The 10,395-nt window shown below is 39.3% G+C and overlaps 1 protein-coding gene across 1 annotated transcript; it reads right to left on the bottom strand.

Annotated features, from left to right (window-relative positions):
- Window positions 1-604: 604 nt before the first annotated feature.
- cpa4 (carboxypeptidase A4) lies at window positions 605-6,532 on the bottom strand. Its single transcript, XM_063908287.1, has 11 exons — window positions 6,364-6,532; window positions 5,626-5,707; window positions 3,970-4,104; window positions 3,786-3,884; window positions 3,551-3,652; window positions 3,350-3,448; window positions 3,027-3,137; window positions 2,736-2,826; window positions 1,984-2,183; window positions 1,323-1,407; window positions 605-922 (listed from the first exon to the last, which is right to left on the bottom strand). Exons 1-11 carry the CDS (start codon window positions 6,429-6,431, stop codon window positions 732-734), a joined length of 1,263 nt encoding a protein of 420 aa, XP_063764357.1. The 5' UTR covers window positions 6,432-6,532; the 3' UTR covers window positions 605-731.
- Between the last annotated feature and the right edge of the window lie 3,863 nt (window positions 6,533-10,395).

Genomic DNA, 10,395 nt, shown 5'->3' with positions numbered 1-10,395 from the left:
CAGTACAAAGACACTGAACACTGAGAGCCTGTTTCTCCCAGTGCACCTGAACTCAGCACCACCTACATTCTGTATAAAGGATTACCACCATATTGATCCTCTAATGTTTACTTATTTATTCAGGTTTTCATATATTATAATTTAATTATAGACTAATTATTGTATGGGGACATAATATCTGGCACAACGTATGTGTAAATACATATAGATGATGTGTTTTTGCTTAATTTTGTCTGTTTTTAGGCAGGATTACAGAAAAACTAGTTCCCTTAATTTTAATGAAATGTGCTAGTAAGTTGTAGCATGGGTCAAGTTAAAACATATGAGCGGTTTATTATGCATAGACCGCTCAGTCTGCTGTTCCTTCACTTTTTTAAAATATGTTTATATATTTAAAAGGCATGTGTGGCTCTCACGCGTTGGCAGCCCTGTGTAAGTATCTAAATACTTCTTCCACTGCTGATAATACTGTTTTTTAATGGACTTATAAGTGGAAACCTTTAAAATTGTCAAGCAATTACACCAAGTCAAAATACTGTAACACAGTTTGACCTTATGTTTTACACAAGGTAGAGAAAAAAGGAGTTCCATTAACACAGATCAATCAAATATTCATGAATTTATTGGTACATATAAGACAGATGTCATACTTTGAATCAGCACAGAAAGGTGGACATTTATTCTGTGTCAAATGATTTTAATGTACATTCTCCTTTCTCAGGTTAGTCAGATCAATAATAAGGATGATCGCGGACGTACTCAATGATGTGTTTGAGAGCCAGCCAGGTCTCGGAGGCCGTGGGGATGATCTGAGTGGCCGGCAGGAGGAAACCAGAGCGACCAGTGTCCCTCAGCTCGAAGGCGAAGGAGTACTTGATGCCTTCATCGTAAGACCAGTCGATGCTGCCGCCGCTGGCTTGATCTGAGAGGAAGAGGAGAGGGGAGGATGGTAGAAGATTTTATAAACAGTACTCAAATGTAATAAAGTAATTGACATACAGTATCTTTTATTGGGTTTGTTTAGTATACCTATGTTTTGTAGACCATTGTTTAAACAAACACATGTCTTGCCCCATTATATACCCAAGCTAATATCTTATATGAGTAAATCTACGTCAAATCCTGACTCTTAAATTGTTTAATGAACTGAAGGTCGATGATTTTCCTTTATTTTACAATTCTCCTTCTGTTAAAGCTTAATAAACTATTCAAAACATTCTTGGATCAGCAGGAAAACAGCTTGTCACAAAGCTGAGAACGGGGCTGTATTTGTACTGAAACTCACAACCTTCAAACATATGGCGCTCTGATCGAATACTCACAGATGATGTTGCAAATGCTTCCAACCTGGTATCTGGTGCCATAGAGGGAAGTGAGTTTCTGCACAGCTGCTGTGCCGATAGCGTGCTGTAGGGAACAGAACAAAAACACAATACCGTAGTTAAGAACCGTACAGATAATACTAATGCATAAAGGGACATGATGGAGAAAAGGGATAGTATGGAGGAGGTTTTCACTCTTTAATTAAACACGCTTAGGAACATCCAGGTGCTAAACTTCCTCTTGCAGAGTTATAAGTCCAGTCAATTTGATCTAAATGACCTAAAACCACAAATTATTAAGTGCTGTAGAGCAAAAATACCTGAAGAAAATAAGAGTTAATGTGCCATAAGTAGTGATGGGTTTATAATTGGTCAATGCGTCAATGCTGGGGGTAAATCATTCAAAGGTTCAGCGATAATACTGTGATCAGATGAGAAATGTAACCCTCAGTAGTTCTCAGGCTATTCAAGTCTTCTGAAGGCAGGATATTGCTTTTAAATCGTTATTGAATGATAGAGAGAGATGTTTAAAATCAGGTTATAATAAAAATGTAGCTTCCTCTCTGTCTTTACTTTCCTGTGAGAGACAGCTCAGAGTCAGTTTGAATTTCCCATGAGCCTCCTCACAATTGACTCCTTATTCTTCTTCTCTTCTTCTTACCAGCTCGGCCTGATGGGCAGCGTTCTTGCAGCTGTAGCCGTACGGGTACATGAGCAGCTGGGAGTAGGCGTGGACGGAGATGAAGGACTTGAAGTTGCCGTGGTTCTTGATGAAGTTCACCACGTTCTTCACCTCAATCTCAGAGTGAGCAGAGGGGCCGTGGTAGGAGTCGGAGCAGGGGTTCTTGCTGGCCCCGGGGCCTGGAGGGAGGAAATAAAATAAAACCATGTAGTGAGGCACCGTAACAAAATGATAGTTGTTCATTTCTTACACCGAGGGGACAGGCCTGTTTCATTCCATTCACCAAACACTGTCTAATCGCCCCATGAGTTACTCTTTCGGTTCTATATTGGGAAACTAACCAGCGTAAAATACATTATATATCCAAGACAGAAGTGCAGGACTCAGATGGAAACTTAGTAATAGCAACTTTCTCTCTGTCTACTACTTCAGCACCACGGACAGTGTCATACATTCATCACTGCACAGTTACTGATCTTTCTGGGCCATAGATTCTAACTTCAAAGCCCGGTCCTGTAAAGAATCAATGTGTCAGATACAGTAGACCCTGAGCCCTGTCTGCTACTGGGGAATGGAGATGGGGGGTATACGAGGTCTACAATGGGCATACATCCCACCTTCAAATTGATTACTGAGTGTGACCCTTAAAAATATATACTGTACTATGTGGCAGGGTCTACAAAATGATTTCAGACATAGCTGCCCCCCTGTCAGTACAATGTGTTACTTACCACCAAAGCCTGCATCCCAGTTCCTGTTGGGATCGACTCCACGGCACATGGAGCTGGGGTTCTCTGAGCGGGTCTTACGCCACATACGGTCCTGAACATCACACAGGTACATTCAGTCAGTGTGTTTTTTAGATACACAATTCAACTCACTCTATATTTGTGTATACAATGCAAACTTCAAACTGGTCTGCTCTCTCAAATATCCACCTTACATCTGAAACACTGAAATGTAGAGGAAAGATGTAGCAGGTTTTACTGAGCCAACATGTGTCTATTGACTGCTAGACGTACGTTGGTGTGTGTGTAGGAGTAGCCGTCGGGGTTGGCGAGGATCAGCATGTAGATGTCCATGCTCCTCAGCAGGGAGGTCACGGAGGCGTCCGTACCGTAATCTGTGGCAATCTGAGCAAAAACAGGTTTTGAAGTTTTTCAAAAGAACATTCTTGTCCGAAGATAGAGAAAAAAATCAACATTTAAAAACTGGACAGACTAAAGATATTCAAATTACAATGAAAAGTCACCCAAAAAAACACATTGAATTGTTTTTTAAAAAAGGGGCAAGACAAATACAATTTTGATTCAGTCTTTTGCTCTGACTCGTCGCTATGTCACACCTGGTTGGCGGTCCACACTCCGGTGGCCTGAGAGACCCACTCTCTGGAGTGGATCCCCGTGTCGATCCAGATGGCCGGCTTGTTTCCTCCAGTGCTGAACTACAACACAATGAAAGCAGAATAAACCCATATGAAGCAGAGAGGTGACCCTGACACAGATCAAACATGTCATCCTGACGTCTTGCCTGAGGCAGGTCCTACCTTCAGCACGTACATGGGCCTGTTCTCATACGATTTCCCGATCTCCACCTTGGAGACCACAGTGGAGTACTGAGACACCAGAGTGTCCATCCAGTCGTAGATCTATAGAGACAAGTCATTACGATACAAACAGATGGAAAGTGTGTGTACTGAACACAAAACTCTCCAGGTGTGCTATAGAGTCTACTTGAAGAAAGGCACATTAGACTGGATTGCAGTTGCACATAATCCTCACCGTCTCCAGACGATGATAAGCTCCGAAGTTGAAGCTCCTGCTGGAGCGCTCCATAATGTTGTTCTCCATCATCTCGGACTTCTCCTCATCGAGTCGCTCCTGAATGTGTCAGACAGGAAACCTCACATTCAGCATCGTTTCACCTGGATGAACTTTAATGAGGGACACGGATCAGATCACACACCTGCAGGTTGCTGATGAGGACAGAGAAGGCGATGTTGTTGGCGTTCAGGAACTCCGTCACAGAGCTCACGCTGGCGCGCGGCACTCTGAGGTCCACGGGGAGCTCGGTGGAGACCGGGTGGAGCCAGAAGTCCAGCTGGGATCAGACAGGTGAGGAGGAGGAGTCACTGATTGGACTATATATTCTCTTTGTGTTGTGAAGATACTGAGTTGCTTTTGGCCCCATCATTGTATACATCGATTTCTCTTATAGTAGTAGGGTATGTGGATATACATATATATTCATACATTGTCCAGATTGTGCTTTCAAGGTAACAATAACCAGGAATTTAAACATAAAAAATATTATTTTAATTAAAAGAAATAATATACAGTATTGATTATATTATATATATCTTAAGTACATTTTATTTGTGTTTATTTTTATTCATTAACCTATTTTTGTACTTCAATGTTTTTGATATTTTTGTAAAATTGTATAATAATAATAATGACTACTAGTATTAATAACAGTGGCATTTTTAGATTATTATATTAATATTCATTGGTATTATTCATTTTTATTTACGTTGTTTTTTTGGTTAATATTTAAATAGTTATTTATTTATTAAATCCTGGATACCTGTAGACTGTAATCATGTCACCCAGGTGGGTCCCCTATTACTTCCTCCTACCTACATGTTACTCCCCCACTCCTCGCTTGTTTCCTGTTTTTTGAGAGAATAAGTGGACTCTTATGGATCTCCAAATCTCTAACTTTGATATAAACACATTACTGAAGTCTGGAGCAGATAAAGTATCAAATCACGGAAAACTATTGCAGCATAAATCTGAATAATTAATTTAATCAGAGTTTAAAACAACATCTTCTCAAATTTGAATCTGTTGTTTTTCAATCTATGAAAAACATTGATTTGTCTGCCCTTAAATCTGCATTAATTTACATCTTGGAGGAGTGAATATTTAATAAATAGAATAAAATAGGAGGAAATGTCAATGTCTGGATAAGTTCTGTGCAGCAGAAGACATGAGCCTGAAGTTTCTGACTTTCTGACACCGTTAACCCACGTACTAACCCTCATCATCAATTCAACAACTCTCAGCTTCCTCCCGCTGCCAGTGAAACTAAATCAAACAGTAAATGGCAACATGTATGAGGGAGTGTGCAGGCAAAAATAATAATTTGAAACCAATCTGCTTAAAAGCATCCAAACCCAACACTTATTGACTTTAGAATCATTCATCTGTATTCTTATTTTGCCATGCTATCCCCTTTTCCTTGTCTTATGACCTGTACTGGGAGTTTCATGAGAATGTCTTTGGCCCAACAGCTGAGAAAGCATGATGAACATACTGTACTGCGTTTTTACTTTATCCTATATGTTTACATACATATTTTTTTATCCTATTTCATTTATTTTACCTTCAACTCCCCTTTGCATACAAATACCTATTTTATGTTTTTGTATTTTATTTTTTAATTCAACATTTTTACTTTATGTCCCTTTTTATTTACATTTTTTCATATTTTTTATCTTATTTTATCTCAGGTGGAGCTACCGTCACAAAATGTTTTAGGGTGTGTGTGTTTGTGTGTGTGTGTGTGTGTGTGTGTGTGTGTGTGTGTGTGTGTGTGTGTGTGTGTGTGTGAGTGTACCTCCAACTCCTCTCTAGTCTCCAGGTCCTGCAGGAGTTTGATCTGCTCCTCTGACTCCACATTGATCCTGAGGACCTGATCCCTGCAGATAGAAAAGTATTACAGTTTTTAAGATGATTCTCTAACCCAAGTTATTTTCTGCAGTAGAAGAAGATTCAATTCACCCCTCACCAAAATAAAAAGCAATTCATCGGCAGAACAGTTTATACCCACGACTCCTGTGTTGTTTAATTTCATTCGACTGTAACAGTGATTCCACCTTTCTCTAAACAAAACGCTGAGTCTTTTTTCTGCCCGTTGAATACAAATGTATTTTTTCGTTATGTAACATGCTGATTATAAAGCATCACATGGAGGAAAATAAAACCCCCTGATCAAGACTCAAGATATTTTATTTAATAACTAAGCCTGCAAGTTTATTTGTGAGGATATTTACTTTGTGATTCCAGCAACAGCCTGTGTTGACCGCATGTTTTAGGTTTATTTATCCAACTTTCCTGACTTGATATTGTTGTTAGGTTGCACAAGTGTTGATTGAAGTTTAAAACATCCTTCATTTATATTAAATCAGAAACCAATGTTTGAAAAGTAGGTTTTTAGGTATCTTGGCGTCAAAAGTATTGTTAAACTTTCTAAAGAGCAAAGAACTGAACCCTTCTTTAGTGAGAGTCAGCAACTAAAGAGAGCAAAAGGAAGTATACTCAGTTACTTTCCTCCCCTGCTTTCAGAGGAACTCACCCGATGAAGAGCCTCTCGGCGTGGGCCGCAGCCAGCAGCAGCGTCAGCAGCCAGACACCTACCATCATGTCTCTGTGTTGGAATGGTTGACTCTGCTCTGGTCCTCTCCTCTTCTTTAAAGCTTCTGTGAGGCAGCTGCTGTGATCCCACGGCAGACGCTCCGCACACAAACAAGTTATTTTCAGTGAAAAACTCGCAGATTAAACCTGTTATCAGCGCTCACTGCTCAGCTGCAGATAGTGGAGTTTTCCCATGACGCTTTCCTGACTGAAAACACGCCACTACCAGTAAAAGTCCTGCATTCAAATCCTTAATAATAATAAAGCTTTATTTGTAAAGCACTTTTCATACACTGGGTGCAGCTCAAAGTGATTCACACATGGCACACATCACACATTAAAACAGGAAGGTCAGATGGTAAAAACTTTAGCACATATGCAGCATAATACAAAAGTTTAACCGTTTAAGGGACACAGGAGTTAAAAGTTATGATAATAAAAATAAAATGATTAATGATCCCTCTGAAAAATAAAAGGCAAAATAAATAAATACATTACAATATAAAAACCTATGAAATAAAATAAAACCAAAAAGGCTAAAAATAATAATAATAACAATAATAATAATAATAATAATAATAATAATAATAATAATAATAATAATAATACAAAAACCTAAATAAATAATAAAGGATAAAAGACCAACTTATTCTCTGTACTAATACAAGTAATAACCTATAAAATGTATAGAATAAAAACAATGCTAGTATTACAAGAGTCAGAACTAAACATGGAGAAGCAGCATTCAGTTATTATGCTCCAAATATCTGGAACAATCTCCCAGAAACCTGCAGGTCCTTTTAAGTCCAGGCTGAAAGGTCATATATACATACACTTGTCACTCCCTGTCAGTGTTGTACTTATATATGGGATATGTTTGGATTAATATTACTGCTGCATTATTTTGTATGTGGCATTTTACTAATTGCACTCCTTATATGCTGTTTTAATCTGCAGGATGCATCTTGTTCTTTCAGATCACATAGGTTTGTAGCATTTTCGCTCAACCTTATCCAAACACTTATTGAGATGACCATGGTGTTGGACTGAGAAGCACAGATAGATGTAATGATATGGGGTTATATTCAGCATATCCAGTGGAGATTCTAGAGTCTGTCGCGGCCCTAGGCAAAAATTCACTGGAGTGAGACGATCAGGTGGGGCCCCCTTAGGGAGGTCTCCTACTGTCATTGCAAACGTAGCGCAATACCCCACTATTGCAGATGAACTGAATTTGATTTAGGATGGCAATGTATGATGTCTGTTAATTGTTTGTTGTTCTGAACATCTTTGCATCAATAAAAAAACAACAACTGCGCATTGACACTGCTTTGTTTAAAGTTGTGTCAGCACCTCGGGGGCCCCCTACTGGTTTGGGGCCCCTAGCAGTTGCCTGCCTTGCCTGTTGGCAAGCGGACCCCGAGTATATCTTTCTTTCAGGATGTCGTAAGCCATCCGGAGTCACAATCACTTGTACTTGTGCCCAGCAGCCACTAGATGGCAGCGCAGTAATTCTACAGCAGGGCCCTACACGTCACTATTGGAGTTGGTGAGTAGTGAGTATTATTGGGGAGCTGTACCTAACACCCTATAGCTAGAGCTGAAATGATTGGCCAACTAATACATTCGTTGATCAACAATGAATCAGCAACCTTTTTTAGATCATTGACAAATAGTTTGAGTCACTTTTCACTCTGAATGTGAGGAAAGTTCTTCCTAAATGCACTTAGTTACATTCCACTGAGTTGAGAGGTCTATTATGTTGCAAACAATTGAGCATTACACCCTATTCTCAAACTTCAATATGCAATAGAATTCAGTGAGAAGCTCACGATCTACAACTCCATCATATTTGACGACTGTCCGCAGAGGATTTGTGCGAAGTCATTCATCCAGATATCCGCTGACTGATATCAGAACGAGCATCACACACCTCTAAACCCTCCTCTGCTCCCAGGATGAATAAAAAGAGGGGTTTAACGTGTCACTTCCCTTACCTTCCCTTTCACTCCCAACACACATAAAGGGGGGGTTAATAGGAGTGGGAGGCTACGGGCTTTCCATCTTTCTGGAAATTATTCATCGCTCTTCCTGCTGTGTCTGAAACTTTAATGTCGCAGAGAAAAGTGGCTTTACATGCAAATGTGGGTGTGTAGAGTTTATGTTTTTTTTTCTCCATTTGCCTCTAAAAGCTATAAGAACAAGCCCCCCCACCACCACCCACACACAACTAGCCAGGCTTGTTCCACATGGCTTCCTGTGCTCTGCTATAAATAGATCCATTTACATTGCATTTCATGGCTGAGCTCCCTCTCAATATTTCAGAAGCCCACCAGTAAATTGACCATTAATCATTTACTGCTCACGTTTTCTTCTCATTTAGCACAAAGCTTGTTTGGTTGCAAAGCATATGCAACAAAACCATCTGTATTTTTGATCCGTGTTCTTGGTATTTTCTCTCGTTATTTTAGTGTTCTGTGTTGACTCTTCACGCTTAAGTCGGCTGGTAGTGTCGGAGAAAGTACTCATACAGTTGCTTGGGTAAAAAGTTACTCAAGTAAAAGTATACAAGTGCTATCAGAGAAATCAACGAGTCAACGTTACATTTAGTTTTAACATTTAGTGCAGTATGATCATAAATACGTATTACCTGTTTCCTCACTGACAAAGAAATATGAGTTTTTAATGGTGTCATTTGTTTACTATGTGTACCAGAGTAGGAACAAGTACTCAGACCTTTTACTTTGGTTAATGTCGTAATACTACAGTCGAGAAATACTTACAAGTAAAAGTCCTGATCTTAAAATGTAACTTAAGTCAAAGGACAGGAATAAGATCAGAAAAATGTACTCGTTGTGCGCTATGGCTATTTGAAAAGTGCTGTATTACCATAGAATATAATTGTATCCTCCATTTTGTATACTTTGTGTACTACTACTTACATTAGAAGTATGTATCTGCTGTAAAACCATCATGTTATTTATCTACAAAGGAACTCAAGTGTCAGATGAATGTAATGGAGAACAAAACTTGCTCTCTGAGATCTAGTGGAATAACAAAAGGAGCAAAAGTAATTAAGTACTTATACCTCAAAAATGTACTTCTTGAGTACAGTTGGACCTTTCATCTTCCAGAAAGATCCCTTCCTGTGATTAAAAACTGCGTTAGATATCATAACTCTGTAGTTTAACAGTTTGCTGCTCCGGCTCTGCTTCATCCTGAGAATGTCTCAGCGCAGCGGGTGTGAACAAGACATAATGAGAGCAGGGTGAGAGAAAGTAAGTGACAGTTTCTCTCGCTGGTGGAAAGTGCGTCTGATTTAAAATGCACCGTGACACACTGCTGAACTTTCTGATCTGTTTAATACACAAATGCTATCAGCTCCCTCTCGTATTGAATGCTAAATATTAGCTGATCTGAGGAAGATGCTCTCTGACTCTGAGGGAACCACGATGGTAATGTTTCAGATTTATATCACCAAGGGTTACATAATGTTTCTGTAGCGGTAATGTTTCACAAGTTTGTCAAGCCATTAGTTCAAATGAGTAGGTTTTACCTCCGTTTAGTCAATATATCTCTCTCTTTACCATACGAGTGTTTAATTTAAGGCCTTTCATCTGTGCTGCTGCTTACAGAGAAGAAGGGTTATGGTGGAGTTTGAGGTTGTTTGCTTTGGTTTTTCTGATGTATTTTATATGGGACAGTTGGTAAGAGCAGCGAGACATAACAAAATAGAGTGTGTCTGTGATGAAGAAGCAAACACTATGCTCAGGGAAGCTAAAAGATGCTAACATCTGTGTCATCGGGTGGTGATTCTCAGTTGGTTTGGAAGCATTACAATTATTTTGCCTTTATTGGATGCAATTGATTCAATGTTGATATCAAAATGATCACTTTTGCATCTTATAGTCATCTTTGCAGAGTCTTTTGGGGATTTGGATCCAGAAACACTAAGTCTTTAAGTCCATCCATC

This window comes from Eleginops maclovinus, chromosome 2, assembly GCF_036324505.1.
Source record: "Eleginops maclovinus isolate JMC-PN-2008 ecotype Puerto Natales chromosome 2, JC_Emac_rtc_rv5, whole genome shotgun sequence".
Classification (NCBI taxonomy): Eukaryota; Metazoa; Chordata; class Actinopteri; order Perciformes; family Eleginopidae; genus Eleginops; species Eleginops maclovinus.
Note: the sequence above shows the minus strand (reverse complement) of the source record. Positions and strands in the feature narration are given on the sequence as shown.

Coding starts and splice junctions, on each gene's coding strand:
- cpa4 (XM_063908287.1), bottom strand. CDS start 6,431: ATGATGGTAGGTGTCTGGCTGCTGACGCTGCTGCTGGCTGCGGCCCAC. Junction 4,105..5,625: donor AGACTAGAGAGGAGTTGGAG/GTACACTCACAC, acceptor GTCTGATCCCAG/CTGGACTTCTGGCTCCACCC. Junction 3,653..3,785: donor CTTATCATCGTCTGGAGACG/GTGAGGATTATG, acceptor TTGTCTCTATAG/ATCTACGACTGGATGGACAC.